The following is a 23,804-nucleotide window of genomic DNA, read 5'->3' on the forward strand; positions in this document are numbered from 1 at the left end:
TGGCCCATCTCTTCAAGTTCTACGAATTCTCCCTGCCACAGAGCACAGATATGCTTATAGCCCTTCCCCCTCCAAGATGGGAAGAGTTGGCCTGGGGTGGTGGAGGGGGCCATTCAGGAGGAAATGTTTAACATCTGAATTGGTTACCTAAACTCTACAATCCACAGAAAGAAAAGTAAGGTAAACAAAAGCAGGTGTTATACCTGAATTAGACTTTTTATCATTTAGGTCAGTGTGACTGTCCATCCACCCATCATCAAAAGTGTCTTTCCTCACTGTGCTGGGCACTGAGGATACAGAAATGACTCAATCCCTAGATTTGCCATGCAAGAGTTCACTGCACAGTCCCACTGTTAACTTGTGAAGGGTAACTTGCTGTACTCTGGTCTAATTAGCTTGTTAGTATGAGAAAAACACACAAGGAAAATGATATTCATTTTATTGCATCATTTACTGACTAGAACGCCAGACTTAAAGTAGGTATAAGTATAAAAATAACCAAATTCTTACAAATAATACTTTGCTGCTACAGTACTGAATAATTAGTGGAGGTTGCAATTATAATACAACTTTAAATAACATTCTCATAATGGTTTTAACACAATCAACCAGGGGCTAAGGTTTAAAGGTTTGCAAAAAGAAACTCGGGACAATGTGAAAACTCAAGAAGTTCATATCCCAGCTACGTGCTTCATTTAACCATAAATCCAGCGACACAAACAGTAACAAAACTCACAGCAACCCAGGATGAAAGACATTTTTTTTTTTTTTTTTTTAAAGAAACAGGCCAAGGTAATACAGAAATCTGTGTTAGTTTCCCAGGTAAACCTGGTTCCATCCCACTTCTGTCCAGTCCCCTCCTTCCTACACAAGAACTCTGCACCTGCAGTGCATGTCCAAAAATACATATAAAACCAGAATCTAATATGCAGATCCTTTGAAAGCCTCTTGAAAAATGCAGAGGGGACAAAGCTGGTCTAAGACCTGTCTCTTTGTAAACCTTAATTGTCCCCTTTGGTTTCACAGGCTTTTCTGTGAGCGGTTGACACCAACTAGGATGGATTATAACACTATTGAAAAGATATTTTAGCACAACAAATTCACTGACATTTAATACTCTGATGTTTCTAGTATTTTAACCAGTTTCCTTCTCTGGGGATTTAAGAAAAAAAAAAAAGAAAAACAGAACACACACTCAAAAGACAATTCTACAAAACCGTAGCTCTCTTCCAAAAATGCACATGAGAGCCTCAGAATGATGCTTTGTCAAGAAGGAGGAAAGGACAGGTCCCTTTTAACTCCACACAAGTCTTCACATAGAAAAATATCTTTGATATTAAGGGCAGTTTGAAAGATAGAAAATACTGAACTTTGTATTCTTTCTGTCTCCAAAGAAGTACTCTTGCTTTGAAATCAGTGTAAGTATCTTAGAGCTATGGGTCTCAACCCTACTTTGGGGTACACTGGGCTGACCTAAGCCAGGAGCAACTAGAATGCTCAGCTTTGGCTTCTTCAGGCAAAGTTCCCAGAGTGACCGCGCACCTGGGCACTTCGCCAGTGGGCAAGATGGCTTCATGGAGGCCCCACAAAGCCACGTGTGAGGGATGACCCTAATGTGCCTGCTCTGGGAACTTTCACATCTGAAAAATATCGTCCTTCAAAAACATTTTCTCTGGCAGCCATCCTGCCTTGTCTTGCAAAGATGCTGCCCTTCTGTTTGGGCCAACTTCTTAAGAATTACCTCTTGAAGAGCTTAATACTCACATCTTTGTTTATAATTTCAAATGCTATCAGCCAGCTTGATTACACTACCCATTCAACAATTTTGGCTCTAAATGACTTAGCTGCTTCTGAAAATAAAATTTCGTCAAAGAAGGAAGATTTGTCAGCATTTAAGACATTCAACTGAATATGTTCCCAATTTCTGACAACGTTCACAAAAATGTGCTTCCAGTATGTGGGAGCCATAGCCTTACCATGGGAACAAGGCCAAACAGCCCTGAGATGGACATCTAAGTCTGGCTGTGTTTGTCAGAAAACTGGGTCATCGCCTTACCCTTCCTACACTCAAAGCCACGCACCAGTATGCTTCTTGCTAAGCACAAGCCAGTCGTTATTAATGATGACCTCAAGTGTCCAAGAAATATATGCAATAACAAACCCGAAAGGACTTTTTCCAAAAGGATTCAACTTTTTTTTTTTTTTTTGCATTTCATCTCATTAGTTTAGTTAATGCTTAATAATATTAAGGTTATTTATTTTTTCTTAAGTATATTTTAAGCCCAGTCTCTCATGCCCTCTTTGACATTTAAGGTACATTTAGACGGCGAGGCATTCACCATGATGGCAAGGCAGGGAGAAGGGTTTGAATCCTGGCTCTCCAAGGCAAGATATTTTTCCCTCTGGAAGTTCACAGGTACAAGAAACGGACACTCTCATGCATACTTCACAAGGGTGTGGTGAGTGAGGCCAGGGACGTTGCACAGAGCCTGGCCATAGTGGGAACACCAGAGATTCTGGCTGTGACAGGTAGACTTCGTAAGTTGTCTCCAGTGTCCTGGGCTGACTCATGGGGCAGAGAGGAAAAGACAGGAGAAATAAGAGCCCCTGGAGTTTAAACAAAACCCACAGTTGCCAGGTGGCTGGCAGGTGAGTCCCACCCTGCTCTGAGAGTCCCAGCAAAGTGCTTCCGCTTGCTACAGGACGCATGGTTTCTATTCAGTCAGCTCTCCCTGCAGAAGTTTAAGCCTCTCAAGAGCAGTTAAGTGTCACTTTTCCCTTCCACCTTCCCCTAGCTGTGGGGCCCCAGGGAGGCAGGACCATGGTATTTCTATGAGCACGGATCACACATTCCAGGTACAGGGGCTGATACCGAGCACCTATACAGGAGCTGAGAGCTTCTGCTTGCCAGGGGTGCCCCCAGCCCCGTCCCTTCAATCCAGCAGCTGCTGCTGTCCTATTGGTTGTTTGCCCTAGGCCCAGGCAGGTCCTTTAGGAGGTATTAACCCCAGGCCGGGGCAAAGCCAGCCTCTCCCTTCCTCACTCAGGGTGGCAGCTGGCACCGGATAACAATCATGCTGTTTGCATACCTTCTTAGACCCTCACGCTTTTGAGATACACCTTTTCCAACCCCACAGCCTCCTAGAAATGAGATACATATGAACTTAACATTGTACGGGTCCTCCTTTTTTCACAGTAAATGAAAAACAATATTCTTAATCCATTTCATGTGCACAAAACGTACTCACAGGAAAGCATTCTTGGAACTCACAGGACACTGTTTTCTGGACTTTGGGATTCTTCCCAAGAATGCTTTTGAGACAGAACACTTCATTTTATGTAACTTCTAGCTTCTAGTCCTGACACAGGAGATGATTTGTCAGCTGTGATGTCATCCAACACCCTTAGCTGAGTAAGCCTGGGAATAGCTCCCCGCCATGGCTCTGGGTCCCTGGGAGGAGCAAGGATCAATATCAAGAGCCAGGAAGCTAGGCTACTCGAGAGACAGCCGAGCCTGTCGGCTATGGTGAGCCGGAGTGCAGGGGCTCAGAGCTCTCCAGTTAGATGCAAGACCAGGAGGCACAAAGGGCTGTTGGCTTCCCCAGAGAGATCCAAGACCCAAGGATTCTGAAAGGTGATGCTCTGAAATTTTAAGTCGGCATCCACTGACAAAAACAGAATTCTTTGCGTATCTCGGGAGATGAGTGCAATTTAACGACTAAGAAGCATCACACCTGATTTGTGTTCCTGCTGCAGCAGGGTATTGGTGGCTCGTGGAGACCCCGGGACACAGGAGTTGACACTTAAGACTGTTAGGACGAGGATTACATAAGAATAAGGATGAGATACATTCTAAAAAGAGAACTCTGAGAAAACAACCACACCCAAGACTTAACTGTCCCCGAAGGCTACACCGCTTCCATGAATGCAGGTGCCACGGAGCTCCAAGCTTCAGGATGGGAACAATTCTTTTGCCACTGTGTTCTCATCCCAAAACAGGATGTTTCAAAAGCAGATGATGAGAACAATTGCAGTTCCCCAAGCAGCACTTAAAGACGCTGAGTACGGGGTATGCCCCCTCCTCCCAGGACCCATCTCGCAGGCATAATAAATAAGACAGGTGGAATTTCCTTCCCAAAGGCAAACTCTCAACTCCTTAACTGGCCACAAGTCTTTAGCTCTCCAATGCCGACTTAAATGATGTTTCTGGAGGGAACCATGCAGCGGTATAAAGAGGTACAAATTACTGCATGAGTGAAAATAAGTTATTCAGTGAATAAACAGCTTTGAGCAGTTGGTTGAAAGTTCGCACTGAGTCAGTGGACAAGATCTGGGATACAATCAAAGAAGGCTGCACTAGTAAGGAAGCAGACTCACAGACGGGACGTGTGGCTCTATCCCAGCTCCCTAGGCTTCCTCAGGAACCCACACGGCTTCCCAAAGCACTGGGTTTCAGGAAACTGAATGTGCCCCATCAGCCTGCTCCTTTCACCACATTCAGCTGCGGGGACTCCATCAGGCTGCTTTTCCATTAGTGGTGGAATGCCCCTCAGACCCAATCTGCATTCTGCTCTCCATTTCTACTGCATACACATAGTACTTGGGCCTCAAAGGTGGGGGGCGAGGCGCTCAGGGACGAGAAGCACCCCACCGCCTCCAGCTCTGAGAGTCCCCCACCAGGGCCCTCGCCCAGCGCCTGTGCCCACTGCTACCTGCTGGGCCTCACCACAGGCAGGGGGCGCCTCTATTGAAAACCACGTGGAGCTTGTTTTGCCCGGATCCAGACTTATTTGAAAAAGTGGGATGTAACTGCAGAGGGAAAAAATACTCCTAAATAAACGTGTCACCTTGATTAAAAAACAAAGTGGAGTGTGTGCTGTGCCTCATAAATTTCAATTCCTCATTTTGAGGGTGGGCTTGGAAACTGCAGGAGACCTAGAAGCCCACGAAAATACTGTATGTTCCCCTACAGCATCTCCAAACCTTAGCGGTATGTTTATCATCGTCATCTGTTGTTGAGCATGTAGATACTGGGCAGGAACACAACAAAAGAGCCAGTGCTCTGCCGTAAATTAACCACCACCCAACTGAGGCCTATGGAAGTGTCTGAGGAAGAGAGGCCTTCTTTCTGGAACAGTCTTGAAACAAATCCGAAAGGAGACCTCCCTATCCAATTTACTAAAGTGCAAACTGAGGAAAGACTAGGTCCTGGTGAAGGTGCCTGACCATGTGCCTGGCTAACAGTCAGCCCTCGGCCGGTGGTGGCTGCTGAACTGAGAGACTCCTGGTACCGGCCCACGTTCACGTTCACAGTAACAGTGCAGGTGCCTAACAAGCAGCCCTCAGTTCCACGTCCCCGCATCCATCTGTCTCCTTCCACTGTGGTTACGCCCCTCACGCCTGTCCCGCTTCCTGCTTGCCATTCACATGTGGCTCCGCGAGTCCTGGGAGCAGCCAGTATTCGCGGGCCCCCCGGTACAGTACTCTGAGCAGCTGAGATCCCACAAGTTGCTCAGAGCAGTGGGCCCTCCCTCTCTCTTCCGCACTTAGAAATAGTCTCTTCTCCTGCTCTCATCACTGATGAAAGATGGGTTATACTGTCCAGGGAAGATGCACGAGTGCCGTGACCCCGGCAGTCCAGTGTAGGCCGGGTAGAGTCCATTTCGTTCAAGTTCAGGATTCCTTACACCTGTGGGCTGGTAGTCAGAAAGAAAAGGAGAAAAGTCAATTTATTATTCATGGATCTAATTTAATGTGTGTGTGGTTTTGTGTTTTTAAGAATAATGCTATGTTTTAACAAACCTACGATGGAGGCAGCTAAACACAGCAGAGCAGGGCCCGACCCAGAAGTCAGAACCTTCCAGACCCTCCTTTCGTGAACCCTGGGATACTTTTGCCTATATTTCATTTTTTCTTTCTTTTCTTTCTTGCTTTCTTTTCTTTCTCTCCTTCCTCCCTCCCTCTTTCCTTCCTTCCTCTCTTTCTTTTCCTCCCTCCCTCCCTCCTCTTTCTCTTTCTTTCTTTCTCTCTTTCTCTTCCTTCCTTCCTCCCTCTCTCTCTTTCTTTCTTCCTTCCTTCCCTCCCTCCCTTTCCTTTCTTTTCTTCCTTTTTTCTTTCTTTCTTTCTTTCTTTCTTTCTTTCTTTCTTTCTTTCTTTCTTTCTTTTCTTCCTTCTTTCCCTTCTCCTCCCCTCCCCTCCCCTCCCATCCCCTCCCCTCCCGTCCCCTCCCCTCCCCTCCTCTCCTCTCCTCTTTCTTTTCTTAGTAGGCTTTATGCCCAGCATGGAACTCAGTGCAGGCTTGAACTCATAACCCTGAGATCAAGACCTGAGCTGAGATCGAGAGTTGGACACTTAGCTGACTGTGCCACCCAGGTGCCCCTGCCTATATTTTAAAAGGAGATTAAAAAAACTATCAAGGGGAGCCCAGCGATTTTAGACCAACATAGGAAAAGACCTGGGCTAATTATCAAGATTATTACCTGATTATTACCAGGTGTGTCTGTCTCTGTGGACCACAATGGCTTTAAATCCTCCCTGGCATTTAGCAGAACACTACTGTCTCTGCCATGAATGGGGAGTTGACTTTTGCAAGGTCATAGGACCAGCTGTCAAAGGTGGAGTGAGGACCTCAGAGCGGGAGGCCAACAGTGATTCTCAGGTGTCTCTGACCAGATCCTAGCTGAGAGCATCATGACTACCTAGCTGATGTGCAAAAGAAGCCCCCAAGGAATGACATGGCTACTTTGAAGAGGCCCTCACTGAGGACCACCAGGAGAAAATGCTTGCCTGGCAGAAAGAAAACACTGGATACGGCATATAATGAACGTGAATCCTCGGGGTGCCCAAAGTACACCTGAGACCACTGTGAGGGACAGCCTTCTCAGGTGACAAGCTGCTTCACGCCATAAGCGTAGGCCCTGCTTCTACAGACTGCTCAGCCTATTTCCGATGTGCAGATGGGGCTGGTCTAAGTTCCTGATGATATCTATTTAAGGCAACTCTTTAGCTAACTCCATGGAAACGAAGAGGAGTTGGTCCTACGACACCACGGGTCTGTCTGTCCCTATGTGATCTCACCACGCTGGGGTGAAGAGTCCCTAGTAAAATGTGCAAGTGTGCGGGCACACTTGGGTAAGCCCCCTGCTTGGTTAGCAGATATCTGCAGATACATGGCTGCAGTTATTAGAGTAAAAGGAGTTCCCAGACTGAGAAGGAAGCAAAGCACTTATGCAGAAACATCAGTGGGAACATTTCAACTAGCGCTGTTTGTGTCTGTGTTGATTTTTCCCCTTATTCCCCTTGTTCTTCCTCCAGTTTCCAGTTCTTCAAAGGGTCCACTGTTAACAACAGCATCCTTAGCGTGAACCCCTCCCGTCCAAAGTCTGAACCCTCACGGTTAGTCCCCATAGTAACCAGAGGTGTTGTGACTTCTGTCACAGGATTGCCTAGTGCTATTAAGTTCCCACAGGGCAAGGTCTCATGTTTATTGCTACCTCAAACGGGTCTACGTGGGATGAGAGGTCACCTATGTCTGTTTACTTTTCAGCTCAGGGTTGTGTTTGCTGGAGGGCTGAGGCAGCGCGATGGTGAAATGAACCAGGCAGCACATGGTAATAAGACAGGGGTTATTCAATGTGGGACAGAAGGAGCAAGGGTTCAAGGTAGTCTACCATCTTTCCAAACGATGCAGTCCAGGGCTGGGTGCAGTCAATTATTGAAGACCTACGGAGTGAATACTCTCCTAAACCTCTGAGTAGTGCTTGTTGAGGATGACATTGAACTGTTCTCCTTATACCTGTTTCTAATCCCCCAGTTTTAACTACCCAAACCACAGGAGGTAAAGCATGTGCCAGGGCCACAGGCTAAACGTCACGGAATTTTCTCTCAGTTTCCAATCTTATAACTTAAAAGCAAATTCCGTAACAAGAAGGGTTACTGCTACAACCCCATGAAGGTAATGTGTTCTGTGGAAATATCCTTTATATCTTGATGTCAAGACTAACAGACACCATGCAAATAGATCGTAAGTAAACTGAATATTAAATTATGTAAATAAGAGGCTCATGCCACTGTTTTCTTTAACCCTCAACTGACTGTAGCATCTTTACCACCAAACACAGTCCAGAGGGAATCGTCAGAGGGAACTGGAGCCTGAGCTGCACCAAGCAAAGGGATACGCACCGAGTAATACACATCCGTCATCTGGAGGAGGTTTTTGGTACTTCCATTCTCATGCATTTCAATAGCTTCTCGGCCCCAGTCTTGTGAGCGAGGGTTCTTGGGGTACTCAGCATAGGGAGACATTTGGAAATCCCCACTTTTGAAGATGAGTTTGCTTATGTCATTTTTACTCTTTCTGTGGAGTGAAAAACATTTGGAAATTTAAATGAATAAGTTCTGTAAAGAAACGATATCTGTGAAAGCACGTTCTATTATTTTAGGAGGTAAATTAGACTGAAAGCTACCATTATATTCTTCTGTAGATGTCCACTGAAAAATGGCATTATTATTATTTTTAGTGTTTGCCTAAAACAAGTGAAAATGCAATTAGATGCAAAAAAAAAAAATGCAAAACAAAAAAGTCTTCCAACTCGAAGGGACAGGTTACCAGGGACAGGGAGGACAAACACAGCTGTAGTGAGGCAGACAGTCTCTTCCGGGGACAGAGGTTGCTGCCTCACGGTGGAGCCAGGGAAATCAGGGTCATAAATTCCCAGAATGCTGGCACCAAAGGGCCTTTAGGATTCTTCAGTCCAGTGGTTCCAAACCTGCCTGAGCACAAGAATGTACATGGAAGCTTCTAGATCACACCAAGATTTACTAAAAAGAGGAGCTCTGGGGATGAGACGGTTCTGGCTTTGCAAAGAGATGAGACTTGTGCCCCAGGTCACATTTTGCTACTAGCAAAGTGGGACTAGAGTTCAGGCCTCCCGCTTCACCAGCCAGTGCCCTTTTACCACATGAGGCTACTTCACAGACCATAAAAACAGGATATTTCACCTGCAAAAATGCCCACCTGTTTATAGTTCCCACACATATTCTCCTTTCAGCAGGTTAGGGAAAGCCCAGGATAAGTTCCCTACCTGTGAGGGTTCACTAGCTAGAAATGGTTGAAATATGTGTGATTTGGGGTGCCTGGGTGGCTCAGTTGCTTAAGTGTCAGACTCTTGGTTTCGGCTCAGGTCATGATCTCACAGTTCATGGGATCAACCCCCGCATCAGGCTCTGTGCTGACAGTACAGGACCTGCTTGGGATCTTCTCTCCCTTTCTCTCTGCCCCTCCCCTTCTCTCTTTCTCTCAAAATAAATAAACGTTAAAAAAAAAAAAAAAACAAGAAATATGTGTGATTCACTTATCGAATGGGCCTAGGATCAGACATTTTTAGTTACATTTGCCCTGGGTAAGATATTCTGAAGTTTCTTCCTTTTTACCTCACTTTCCTATAAATAAACTTTCTGGGAAGGCATGAAATGACTCAGGGTCATAAAACCAAATGTCCAGCATGTGGCTTAGGCGTTGTCTTTCCTTGCACGTTAAGAACAGACCTGCCACTGTGTTGCTCCCTGGAGGGCAGGGCGTCCGGTTTCAAACAATGACTTACTAATTCACAGTCACCTTCCTTTTGCCGCCCATGGTCACAGGCTGCTTCTCCAGGCGGTTATACTACCTGGTACTGCACCCTCAGCAAATATGAGACTTACGTCTCCTTGAGGTTTAATCCCTCTAGCTTCTAGTCTCATACCCAGGATTTTATTTCCACTCATAGTTTGTCTTTGATGATTTGGTGGTAACTTTGTAAATGACAGGCAAAGGACCATGTTCCCGAATGGGCAGTTAGGGTACACTGCTCTCTGCAGCCTTCCTAGAGGTGAAGGATATCTTAAAATGTCATTCATGCCAACGGTCGAAAAGATAACTTGCTATTTTGGGAAGTGCCATCCTTCTGTTGCGTCAGAGAAATTCCTGCCATTTATAATCATCTAAATCAAAGGTCATAATTTTCCCTTATCTGAATAGATAATCACTGAGAATCCAACTCCTTCCTTTCTCTTCCTTTTCCAGTAGAAACTCAATCACACTGGCTTCCAGGAGGCCCAGAGCCAAGCCTCGTGCTGAGCACCTGCTCACCCCATGTGCCTGCTACAAATTGTTTACTGCTAAATTATCTCAGGTAACCCTCTTCATCTTTGCTTCTAAATGTGCCCAAAGTGTACACACCAGTGGTTGTAGTATATTCAGACTTGTGCAACCATCATCACAATCAATTTTACACTTCCATCACCCCAAAAAGAAACCCCTTACTCCTTGGCCATTACTCCCCAGTCCCCACTCCCCCTCCACCCCAGCCCTAGACAACCATTAATCTACTTTCGACCTCTATTAGATTTGCCTATTTTGAACATTTCATATAAATGGAATCATATAGTAGGTGGCCTTTTGTGACTGACTTCTTTCACTTAGTACAATATTTTCAAAGTTCATAAACTTTATAGCTTGTGTCAGTACTATGCTCCTTTTGATGGTTGAATAATATTCCATTGTGTGGATATATCCCATCTTGTCTATCTATTCATCAGTTGGTAGATATTGGGGTTATTTTCACCTTTTGGCTCCTATGAATAATGCTGCTATGAACACTCATGTACATGTTTCTGTGTAGACATGTGTAGACACACATATTCAGTTCTCTCCATAGCTACCTCAGAGCAGAGGTGCTGGGTCAAATGGCAACACTATGTTTCACTTTCTGAGGAACTGCCAGACTTTTTCAAAGCCGCTGCACCATTTTGTGTTTCCACCAGCAGAGTGTGAGCATTCTAATCTCTCCACATCCTCACCAACATTTGCTATTTTCTTTCTTTTTTTTTTTTTTAAATAGCCATTTTAGTGGGTGCGAGGTGGTCTCTAATGGCAATTTCATTTGCATTTCCCTAATGGCTAATGATACTGAGCATTCTTTCATGTGCCTCCTGGCCATATGTTTATCCCATTTGGCGAAATGTCTATTCAAGTTCTTTGCCCATTTTTAAATTAGGTTGCATCTTTATTATTGAGTGGTAGAATTCTTAATATATTCTAGATACAGTCCCTTATTAGACATAGGACTTTCACACACTTTCTCCTGTTCAGTGGGCTGTGTTTTCATTTTCTTGATAATGTTCTTTGAAGCACAGAAGTTTTTACGTTTGATGAAGTCCAATCTATCACTTTTTTGTTGCTTGTGCTTTTGGGTATTCTCTTTTAGTAAAGGAAATAAAGTCCCATGTGGTATCCTTTTCTTTGTTCAATGGCACTACCTATCAGGAATTTCCCTTTCTCCTTTTTTTAATGGTTCAGTCATACATTATGATTTAATACTGCGAACCACCCCAACCATTCTTTAACAGAGTAAAGACTGACCTGTGCTTAGCAGAGGCAAAGAGAAAGAGAATGTGAACCCCCATCACTCACCGGCAGCAGGTAACAATCAGCGCAATGCCTAGAATAAGGAGAAGCCCGCCTCCTGCTGCTGCAATCACCACGGTGATCAGCTGATAGGCTAAACAGGTTAAAAAAGGATAAAGTGGACAGGTAAGAGGTAATAAATAAATAAATGCATACGAAGGAGTGATTCCCTCCCCAGCTCATAGCTATCATCAGGCCTTAGCTGGGGACCTCACCTTTCATTCCTGGGCCCCTAGGAAGGGCTCCTCAAGGCCAGCACTGCATTTTCTCTGTTGGAGAATAGTACAGTATACTACCCCAAATATTCCTTGTTGGCATGCTTATTTTGAGCTGATTATTTTTGAGAAACTGCAACACAGGAGAAGCTCTGAAAAGAGCAGGAGTAACCCTCGGGTCGCCTGGGTGGTTCAGTCGGTTAAGGGTTTGACAGCTCTGGGGCCTGCTTCAGATTTTGTCGGCTTCCCCCTCTGCCCCTCCCCCGCTCATGCTCTGTCTACCTCTGCCTCTCCCTTGCCTCTGCCTCTGCCTCTGCCTCTGCCTCTACCTCTGTCTGTCTCTCTCTCTCAAAAATAAAATAAACATTAAAGGGGCACCTGGGTGGCTCAGTCGGTTGGGCGGCCGACTTCGGCTCAGGTCATGATCTCACGGTTGGTGAGTTTGAGCCCCGCGTCGGGCTCTGTGCTGACAGCTCAGAGCCTGGAGCCTGCTTCAGATTCTGTGTCTTCCCCTCTCTCTGCCCCTCCCCTGTTCATGCTCAGTTTCTCTCTTTCTCTCAATAATGAATAAACATTAAAAAAATTTTTAAATAAACATTAAAAACAATTAAAAAAAAAAGAGCAGGAGTAACCCTTTTGTAAGGGAGATTTACATTAGAAAAGGGGCCTATGCCAGGAAGGCTGCTGTGACCAAAGATCATTTTTTCAACAAAGAGAACTGGTCTTCCCCGCCAGGCAGCCTTTGTTGACCTAACATTTCCTCCTCTTACCTTCATCCGCTTGCCTTTGCAGCCCCTGACACCTAGCCCTTTCCTTAACTCAGAAGGGTATATAAGCATCAAATATCTGGCTGCCTCTGAGCCTCATATCTTTGTGGGGTTCCTGTGTGTGCTATATAATTAAAATGGTTTTATTTTTCTCCGGTTATCTTTTACTGAGGGGAGGGAGGTACGGTTCTAGAAGGATAAGGGGGAAATTTTTTTCTTTCCCTACCTACACTGTTTTGAGAAGACTTATCCTTTCTCAGCCACTCCTAGAATGGTGCATGGATCCCAAATTCTACCTGTAGACCAGCCCCAATGTCATTTTCACTAACAGAAAACTAAAGGAGATGCATGAAGTCTTCAAAAACTGAATCTGTTGGTTTTAACAACCGTTCTAAGATTTTATCCTTCCTACTTTTTTTTTTCTCACTTAAGATGGGTGCATTTTATTATGTGTAAATTAGGCCTCCAGTAAAGTTGTTTTTTAAAAAAAGTAATGGAGAAAATAGAGAAACATTTCTTGACTACTTCCCACACTTTGATATTGTTTTTAAAGTTTTTGAATTGATGATGATAAAGTAGATATAAAAATTCTTTATTTGGTTTTAGGTTCTTACTTGATAAGATAAAAAGTAGGCAACCCTATATTATAAGAAATATTACTGGTCAACTAAGTCTAGAGTTCGGGAATCACTGCATGAACTATGCTAGGCACTGAGTTGTTCACTGAATACATACAAACTGGATTTAACTACCAGATACTAGCAGTCATATATGTAAGCACACATATCATATGTAATAAACAATATTAACATTTTAATTAATTGGTTTTATACCTGCGTATTTCTGGCAAAATTACATTTTCAATAAAGTATTCAGAGGCACCTGGGTGGCTCAGTGAAGCGCCTGACTTCGCCTCAGGTCAGGATTGCACGGTTCGTGAGTTTGAGGCCCATGTCAGGCTCTGTGCTGGCAGCTCAGAGTCTGGAGCCTGCCTCAGATTCTGTGCCTCCCTCTCTCTACGCCCTACCCCTGCTATCTCTCTGTCTCTCGCTCTCTCCTAAAAATAAATAAACATTTAAAAGAAAAGTCTATTCAGTATTCGGATTGGTTTTTTGTTGTTTTGGAAATATAATTAAAATTGTGTTCCCAGGTTGTAAGGTGTAGGATGTTTAAAAAGGGCCAATAACCAGACTTTCTATAGTAAATTAAGACTGGAAACATGTTCTCTTGGTATTCAGGTAAAGTCAAAGTAATGTGCAGAGCTGACAGCAAGAAGACTGTGTGATAAAAGCAAATAGAAGCTATCCAACCACTTACCTATCATTTATTTAAATAACTAGCACAGAAACCTGATTATCTTGAAAAACCATCAGTATCAGCATATAGGAAGCAAAGGCAAACCACGGAATGAGCTAATCCTCTCCCACATCTCCTGACACCTGTATTCAAGTTTCACTTTCAACAAAATCTCTTGAATCTGTTGACTTTTCTTTGTCCCCACCAACACCACCCTAAACTGCCATCAACTTTTGACCAGGCAACGGCAACCACCTCCCAACTCACTTTCCGGTGCCCAGTCCTGCTCACTCATTTCAAAGAACAAGTCTGATCAAGCCGTTTCTCTGCTTTAAAATCCTACAGTGGCTTCCTTTGTTCCTAATGAAAGGCAGAAGTCTACTCCTGCTTCACCCTCCACATCAAGTTCGAATTTTCCCACTTCCAGGAAAAGGAGCAGGCACTCATTTTAGAAGCCACCCTTGCAACTGGCTGCCAGTTGTGGCAGAGTCATCCTTGGAACAAAAGTTTTGTCTAAAAAGAAACACAGATGGGGGTGCCGGGGTGGCTCAGTTGGTTAAGCGTCTGACTCTTGATTTAGGCTCAGGTCACGATCTCATGGTGAGATCGAGCCCTGCTTTTTGGGCTCTGTGCTGACAGTGTGGAGCTTGCTTTGGATTCTCTCTCTCCCTCTCTCTCTGGCCTTCCCCTGCTCACTCTCTCTCTCTCTCAAAATAAAGAAATAAATGTTAAGAAAGAAAGAAAGAAACAAACAAACACACACACACAGATGGAGTAGACCGTGCTTCTCAAACTATCTGCTGCCAAAGACCAGTTCTTCTTTGTTGGTGATTTTGGGTATTGTTTTCAAATAAAAAAATACAGCCTCATTGACAATTCCTGCCTTTCCCTACAGGCACCAATCATGAACTTCCCTTTCTCCATTTTTTAAGGAGTCCTGTGGACTGGTTGTATAAAATAAAATAAAACTTTCATTGGATGTCACAGCCATATCGAATTAACATAAACATTCCCAGGTGCTCCCTCTCCAGTTTTGTATTACTCCTGTCCTAGTCCAGGAACGGTCCACAGAGCACATTTTGAGTAGCAAAGGTACAGACCAGCATTTCTCAAGCTCTCCTGTGCATCTGAGTCACCCAGAGGGCTTGTGGGAACACAGATGCCTGGTCCCCAGCCTGAGAGATTGAATTCTGTAGGTCTGGAGTAGGGCCAAGAAGAGAGATGATCTCTGGCAAGATTCCGGGGCATGGTGGTGCTGCCAGACTGCAGACCAGACGTGGGGTGGCACTGGCTTCAACTGCACAGTAGAGAAAAGAACACTGTACTGAAAGCAGAGGACCTCATGCACATGAGCATAAATGGCTGGAAGGGGATCCACCAAAACATTCATAGAAGTTGGCTCTGCCTTGGGAAATCATGGCTAAACTTCTACTTTCCTCTTTGTGCTTTTCTATACTTCCCAAATGTTATTCACACACACACACACACACACACACACACACACACACACACTCACACACACACACTCACACACACACACAACCTCCTCTTTTTTAAAGCGTATGTTCAATGCTCTTTGGCAGTTAGGTCTTATTACTGGGAACTTGTAATGAGCTTATGGACAAGATAACCCATAATTTTTTCCCTCATATGTGCTATCAAGTGAGTTCATGAACTAAAACAGACCTTTTGAACTTAAGACTGACCTTGGATTTATGATGAGGCCACATAATGATGTACAAGAGCATGGGGTTTGAACAAACACCAAATATAACATTTACAGTTTTGTGGGTGTTCTGTTTATTTATTGCGGTGAGACAGAAGGCAATGAGTGCCGTCTTAGGCTTGTCCATCCCATCCTTTCTATTTGAAGAGATTCTCCAGAATGATGAACTTGGAATTCTTAGTTCTACTTTCTCCTTGACATTTGTTGATATTTTACAGCCTATCTTTTCTTTATTCTTTTTGCAGTTTGATCATAGGTTGATGCTGCTGTCGTTGTTGGGAGCCCATTGTGGGCTTGGTCTTTCCTATAAGCTACATTTGTCCTTGTTTATATGCTCATTTGGATGAAAACTACTACAGGACTGTTTAGGCAGCCCCTCTCTGGGAACATTCACACCCCTCATGTGCAGGTTACACCGGGGGTGGTTAGAGTGGGTTACGTTTGTGTTTATAGCACCATCCCTGGCCACAGCTGACTGGTCCAGGAGTAAACACATGATCCAAGTGGATCAGTCAGTTCCTTCCCAGGATTTGCAATTTGGTGAAAAGAGAGAGAGAGAAAGAGAGGGAGAGAGAGAGAGACAGAGAAAGAGCGCATACACGCCTTCTCTTTCAAAATGGCTGAACGGTGACATGTACTTGAAGCTGCCTGCTGAGTCTATTTTCAGTCATGTTGTCTGGGAAGGAGGGAAAGCCTGCACATGGACACACACAGCAAAGAGTGAAGGTGAGAGATAAAGATGGAGTCTTGTTAATGTGTAGTCTGAAAAGCAAGCCCCTAAGCGCCAGCTGCTGTGGTTCCCCACAATTCCCTGCTTCTTACTCCTTCTGACCCTGGAATTCCATGACACACCCCAGGATCCTTCCACTAAACTGTCTTTTGTTGCTTAAGCTAGTGAGGCTGATTTACTCCAGAAGAACCTTAGCCAACTGTGATACTGTGATTTATAACAAGAAATATATATTTGGTCTTACCCCTTCCTGGCACAAAGTTTTTAAAACCCTTGGAATTTCCTAAGTGAAGAGAACAGAAAGGTGTCTTTTGTTATATTAAAGAGGTGACTTTTGGAAAGTGCCTGAGGATGGAGGGCTGGTTGCCAGGAGAATCAACCATGTGATTAGAGGGTTGGAATTTTCAGTTCCCATCCCCTGACCTCTGGGGAGGGGAGAGGGGCTGGAGGTTGAATTCATCAATGGCCAATTACTTAGTCAATCATGCTGATGTAATGAAGCCTCCATAACAATCCAGAAAGACAGAGTTCACAGAGCTTCTGGGCAGATGAACATGCAGAGAGCTGGGGAGAGTGGCTCCCTGGGAGAGAACATAGAAAAACTCCCCAACCTTCCCTTGGGCCTTGCTCTGTGTGCCTCTTCCATCTGGCTGTTCATGAGTTACATCCTTTTATAATAAACCGGTGATCTAGTGAGTACACTATTTGAGTTCTGTGAGCCACTCTAGCAAATTAATGTAACCCAAGGAGGGTATTGTGGGAACACTGATCCACAGCTGGTTGGTCAGAAGTGTAGGTAACAGGCACTCAGACTTGCAGTTGGCATCTGATGAGGAAGGGGAGACGGTCTTATGGGATCGACCCTTTAACATGTGGGATCTGATGCTGTCTCCAGGTAGATCATGTCAGAAGTGAGTTAAGTGCTTGGTGGCATGGAAAAAACACACACGTCACAAATGGTGTCAGAATTGAACCAACCAGTACACCTTCTTTTAAAACTCTTGAGCCCATTACAGACTTTTCTAGGTGGCCACATTGTTGTATTTAAAAATTCCTTCAAGGGGCGCCTGGGTGGCTCAGTTGGTTGGGCATCCGACTTCGGCTCAGGTCATGATCTCGCGGTCCGTGAGTTCGAGCCCTGCGTCAGGCTCTGTGCTGATGAGTCAGAGCCTGGAGCCTGTTTCAGATTTTGTGTCTCCCTCTCTCTCTGACCTTCCCCCATTCATGCTCTGTCTCTCTCTGTCTCAAAAAAATGAATAAACGTTAAAAAAAAAAAAAAATTCCTTCAGCTATCTCCATGTTCCCCCTCACTGAGCTCATTAGTAATGCATGGTTAAAATTTTGCCTTTTAAATCTTTCCATTCCTCTTGCCTTCAGAATCTCTGTTCACAGCATTCTTTTTCTTGTCTGTAGCTTGTGAAATGTGTCTTTCTCACATCTATAGGCTGTATGTGGCCATACCCAAGAGGAGATACAGAGCAATATTCCCCTCTCCCAAGCCCTGCTTCCTTTCTGTTCTGACACTAAGTGAGGTCAGTCAAGATTGCGTGAGATGTTGGCTTCAAGGGGAATGAAATTTCCAGATGACTTCTGGACAATTAATTATCTTTTTTCGTTCCTAAGCAATTTAGTGCTGTCATCCTGGATGTTTGTTATGAGTAACTGACTCCTGCCAACACACAGCATTTCCACTGGTGTGAATCTATTTAAAGCCTAGTGTAATAATACAGTGAATGCACTACAAGATACTTTATACATTGGTCACCAGATGGTGGGATGGGTGGGAAGACCATGTAGATCTTTAAGTTGAATGTTCTGGTTTCACTGGAAGCAGAGAAAGAGGTTCATATGTGGGGAAAACAGGCTCTAAATCCTTGCTGGCCATGCTAGGAGGTTGGTGGGGAAGGAGTCTCTGCTGAAGGAACACAGGACCTTTGAACAGAAAGAATCCTCTACAAAAAGGCATGTTGTGAGGGGCACTTGGTGAGCTCAGTCTGTTAAGTGTCCGACTTTGGCTCAGGTCATGATCTCACGGCTCATGGGTTCGAGCCCCGCGTTGGGCTCTGTGCTGACAGCTCAGAGCCTGGAACCTGGTTCAGATTCTGTGTCTCCCTCTCTCTCTGCCCCTCCCCCACTCATGCCCTGTCTTTCTCTCTCTCTCTCTCTCTCTCTCAAAAATAAATAAAAATTAAAAAAAAAATTTTTTTTTAAATTTTTTTTAACATTTATTTATTTTCGAGACAGAAAGAGACAGAGCATGAACAGGGGAGGGTCAGAGAGAGGGAGACACAGAATCTGAAACAGGCTCCAGGCTCTGAGCCATCAGCACAGAGCCCGACGCGGGGCTTGAACTCACGAACCGCAAGATCATGACCTGAGCCGAAGTCGGACGCTCAACCAACTGAGCCACCCAGGCCCCCCTAAAAAATATTTTTTTAAGGCACGTTGTGAACATATAAGAGGGATGGGTAAAAACGTCTGCAGCCAGACAAAGGTAATCTAGGAAAATTATGCGAGTTCTATAATCACAAAGTGACAAGAACCACAAAATAGAAAAATGGCTTAGAGGATGGGAATATAAAAAAAGACATTAAAGAGGTAGTAAGAGGGGAATGGTGTATCTGCAGAGTAGAATCATAGTTATCGAAAGTGACCTTATAAAATGATGTAAATGAAAACACTGCACAGCTTACTAGACTTAAAAACAGGTTACAAAACAGTATATTCTGTTAGAAAGATGCACACATATGTACTTCTGGAAAGATACATAATACCAGTGCTTCTCAAAGTTTAATATGTGTATAAATCTGCACATTAATCACATTGAGGGGTCTGGTTAAAATTCAGATTCTGATTCCATAGGTCTGGAGTGGAGAGGCTTGAAATTCTACATTTCCAACAAGCTCCTGGGGGAAGCTGGCACTGCAGGTCCTGTGAGCCATGCTGAGTAGCAAAGGTAGATGCCAGGGTATTGACAGGGCAGTTTAGTAGGTGATGAGAGTGTTTACTGTAGTTTCCTTCTTCCCTCAACTTCTATTTTCTAATTAACTTGAGTTAAAAAATGAAAATTAACAGGCATGTGTTATTTTATATTACAAAAAAACAAAATTAATTTATCTTAAAAAGAGACAAGAGGTGAAGCAAACCAAGATGGCATGGGAGGTGCAAGGAGGAGCCAGTGTAAAATCCAAGCAAAGGAGGAAATGAGGGCACCTGAGAAAAGGTAGAGCAGAAGGGGAAGCAGGGGCATCTCTGTTGACAGTTTGTAAGATCATTCTGAGGCCAGTATAAGAGCTAGAAGGCAGAACTGTTAGGATCTGTGGTGTGAACAAGTGTCTGTTTATTGGACACGGAAGAAAACAAAAAGAAGTACAGTGACAGGTGCAGACTTGAGCTGAAGGGTGAATGCAGGGGGTGCAGGTGGCCCTACCAGGTGCTCCTGGGCCTGTGCTACCTCTGAGACGAACGGGGTTTGCAAGAAAGGCTTGTCCTGACCTCTCCAGCTTGAAGAATATTCTCTATGAGGAGCAAGAAGTGGAATCTGCACATAACTCAAAAGCTAACAGAAACTTTCAGAAAGGCAGGTCATAGGTTATGCCTAAACCCAGAATGTAGTGGCATGGGATGACTTCCAGAAATGCAGGAGTGAGGGAATCTCAAGACTTGGCTAAACAAAGGTGAGCTCTCCAACTCGTTGAGCTTGGGTAGATCATGTGCCCCAAGAAGTCTGCATAGAGAAGCATTTCTTACCTGTAAAGAATCCAGCCTAAACCATAGCCCCAAGAAGGCACTCACTGTCATTGGTGGTGAGAGCAGAAGTGACAGCAGTGAGTGGTCAGAGTGCTGTTATTTGGCACAAAACATTGAGTGACGAGCCAGATTCCACAAGGTGCTATCACCACAAATGGGGATGAAATTCAGGTGTTCCCATTCCTTAACCAACACTGAGGGCCAACCTGAGATCTCAAACAAAGGGATAGGTGGAAGGTGCTATTTATTATCAGCCACTATTGACTGCTTTGCAACACTAAAACAGATATCAAAATTGTACAGTGATATTCACACACCGTCAAGGAGTTGACAAGTCACCAACACAAGGTGGCTGGAAGCGGGTCATCCAGACAGAAGCCTGCCCTCTGCTGGACATAATGATAACAACTTGGATGAAAGCGGAAGGAAAAGAAGTCTCAGGATCAGAGAGAAATATCCTGGCTACTTCCAAGACCCCACAAACATAAGGGGAAGACACAGGAACTTACAGAACAATCAATGGATATACGGGTATATCATCTCCAGACCTGTATAGTCTTTAATGATCTCTGAAGAAAAAATCACTAAATGCCACTTAGAACAATGCCCTACAGTTCACATCCCTTTCCCCAACCCTTTATGGGGCTTTCCCCTATATCCATTTTCCCTCCTTGGATCACTCTTCCACTCACTGAGAAATCAAAGCATTTTCTGGTAAAGCCTATTTAGGGAGCTGTTTGAGCAAACGCGGTTTGAAGTACTGGCTCCTGAGAGGCCTGTCAGGACCAGGAGACGCCAGAAGGATGTGGCAGATGGCGTCTCCTACTTCCTGCTCCCTGGCTTAACCCCAGAGCCAGCCACATCTCCACACTCCTCACCTGCTTTCCTCATTCTCCCTTTGCCATCTGATGGGGTTCTATTCAAATAAGTTTCTTGCACATGTGATACAACTCTACTGTATCTTGAGCCTTCCTCCTTCCCTCAAATTATTCTAAAACCATCCTCTATGACATTATCTAAAGCTTCTCCTTTTCTAATACTTACAGTGTCTTAGAATAAGGTTTACAGGCTTGTGGTGCAATCGCCACTGTTAGCTCTAAACCATCTCTTCTAAAGAACTATATGTACTCTTTAGTTCTAGTATTCCATCATTTGGTGAACACGTCTCAAATTATCGTAAATGTTTTGTCTGACTATTTAGGCTCCTTCTTTCTACATTGAAAGTTCTAGGCTTTCTTCTGTCTATTTTCGTGCACAGGCTACTCCATTCTCTGATCAATTTAAGAGTGTTCTATGGCTTGGTTCTGGTTTTAAGTGAGGAGTGAGATTCACACTAGAAAGTGAACAAAGATAATTCTGCACCCCAGGCAGCCCCTGTAAAGCACAGATACCTTCCTGAACACAAGCATAAAGATCCTGAACCCAGTTGACAAAGCTCGTCTAAATAGCGATTTTTATAAAGGGACATATACTGCTATCCACACTGTTTTACATAGGCCAACAAACCTCAGAAAAAACAAAAAACAAAGACAAACAAAAACAAACCCAGAAAACAAAACAAAACAAAAAACCAAAACAAACAAAACCAAAAAAAAACCAAAAAACAAAAAACAAACCAAAACACAACAAAAAACAAAAAAACCCACAAAAAACAAAAAACAAAAAAACCCTGAAGCCCCCAGTTACGGAATGGATAGGTCACAGGAATAAAAGGTCCAGCATAGGGAATATAATCAACGGTATTGTAATAGCGATGGATGGTGACAGATGGTCGCTACACTTGTGGTGAGCACAGCATTATGTATAGACTTGTAGAATCATTATGTTGTGCACCTGAAACATTGCATGTTGACTGTACTTCAATTAAAAAACAAAAACAGGGGCGCCTGGGTGGCTCAGTCGGTTAAGCGTCCGACTTCAGCTCAGGTCATGATCTCACGGTCTGTGGGTTCGAGCCCCGCATCGGGCTCTGGGCTGGTGGCTCAGAGCCTGGAGCCTGCTTCCGATTCTGTGTCTCCCTCTCTCTCTGCCCCTCCCCCGTTCATGCTCTGTCTCTCTCTGTCTCAAAAATAAATAAAACGTTAAAAAAAAAATTAAAAAAAAAAAAAAAAAAACAAAAACAAAAACAAAAAACTAAAGTCTACTTTTTTTTCCCTGAAGATCTAATTGGCTTTATTAAGTGGTTCATGAGTCAGACAGCATCCAATCCCATCTAGGAAGTAGAGAGGAGTTCAGAAGCCCATTTTTTCAAGCACTGATATTTAAAAATAATTTTTACTATTTTATAATTTTTAAAAAGCATAATGTATGATAACTCCCTCCTCTTGTTAAACTGAGTACACCTGTGATACTGCGATATACTAAGAAATTTTTATTTGGTCTACACTCCTGGTTCTTAGCCTAAGAGCTTATAAAACCCTTGGAATTTCTGGATGAAAGGGGTGAGAGTTACACCTTTTGTTATTCATTCGGAGCCTTTCTCAACCACACCTCGGTTTATGCTAATAAAGTAACCCTCCAAGGATGGGGGCTGGTAGCTGGAGGAACTTAAATCCCACCTCCAACCTCCAGTGGCCCATGACCAGTGATATCATTTATTGATACTGCGTACTGGAACTCCCCCCAAAACCCTAAACAAGGAAGTTTTGAGAAATTCTGCAGTGGTGAACACTTAAAGGAGTGGGGAAGGTGGTGTGTCCAGGAGGGCATGGAAGCTTCCAGCACCTGCCCCTATACCTGCCTCTGCATCTCTTTGTTTGGCTGTTCCTGAGTTGCATCCTTTATAATAAACTGGTAACATTAAATAAATTTCTTGCATACATGATACAACTCTACCATATCTATAAATTCTGTAAGCTGTTCTAGCAAATTACTGAACCTGAGGAAGGGGTCGTGGGAACCTCTGATTTATAGTTGGCTGGTCAGAAGTCCCAGAGGCCTGGACTTGGGATTGGTGTCTGAAGTAGGGGCAGTCCTGGGACACGGAGACAGTGTCTGACACTAACTCTGGATAATGTCAGAATTGCTTGGTGTGAGGAAAACCCTGACACATTTAGTGTCAGAAGCTTTGTAAGTAAAAAACAGTTCATAATAACATGGAACACCATTTGGTGTGTGATGACTTGGGTCCATCATGATGAATATCTGTACTTAAGTGGTTTTATGGCCTGATGGTGTCCTTAGGGATTACTAAATAAGATAGGGTTGTCTACCTCTCCATGGCCTCAGCTTACTACTTAAAACACACACACACACACACACACACACACACACACACACACACAAAACCCTAAGTCACATTAATTCTGTGAACTCCTCCCTTTGTTCTGTATGACTCTATACATATTGGCTTTAAGCAATGCTTCCCCAGTCTTTCTCTTAGGCTATTTACTGTAACCTCTTGCTAGTTTGCAGTCAGGATAAAGCCAATGCCCAAATCACCAGTAATCATAGATGGATATGTAATTCTAAGTCTCTAGACTCTGGCCTTGCAAAGTGGCTCCGTGCTGGGCACACCAACATAGCTTTATGTCAGTTAAGTATTGAATTTGTTTTACTTTATTATTTTAGTTTATTTATTTATTTATGCTCAAAGAAAGTACAATAATGAAACTTTCTAATAGAAAGCTTTATATGCAAAGAAAATACCAGTGAAGACATAAAATGTCAGGTATACTACTGGGGAACAGGAACTGGGCACTTTTACACATATTAAATAAGGTCATGTCTACTTTTGGTCTAATAAACTTCGACTGTTGGTATATTCATCTATAGAATGAGGGACAAAGCTATCCTAAAATAAAGTACTGAATGTTATTATTCCTATTGTATCATATATCCAGAATTTCCTTCAATCATTTCTCAGCTCTCCGGA

The 23,804-nt window shown here is 43.8% G+C and overlaps 1 protein-coding gene across 1 annotated transcript in view; it reads right to left on the bottom strand.

Annotated features, from left to right (window-relative positions):
* Positions 1 to 422: 422 nt before the first annotated feature.
* Positions 423 to 23,804, bottom strand: part of HEG1 (heart development protein with EGF like domains 1) — a 90,436-nt gene continuing 67,054 nt past the window's right edge. Inside the window, exons 16-18 of the mRNA XM_060639732.3 lie at positions 11,453 to 11,540; positions 8,182 to 8,356; positions 423 to 5,696 (exon numbers count right to left, since the gene is read on the bottom strand). Of these exons, the coding sequence (XP_060495715.3) occupies positions 5,547 to 5,696; positions 8,182 to 8,356; positions 11,453 to 11,540 (413 nt within the window). The 3' untranslated portion in view covers positions 423 to 5,546. The remainder of the gene's footprint in view (positions 5,697 to 8,181; positions 8,357 to 11,452; positions 11,541 to 23,804) is intronic.

The sequence above is a fragment of the Panthera onca genome, chromosome C2, assembly GCF_046562875.1.
Source record: "Panthera onca isolate mPanOnc1 chromosome C2, mPanOnc1 haplotype 2, whole genome shotgun sequence".
Lineage (NCBI taxonomy): Eukaryota > Metazoa > Chordata > Mammalia > Carnivora > Felidae > Panthera > Panthera onca.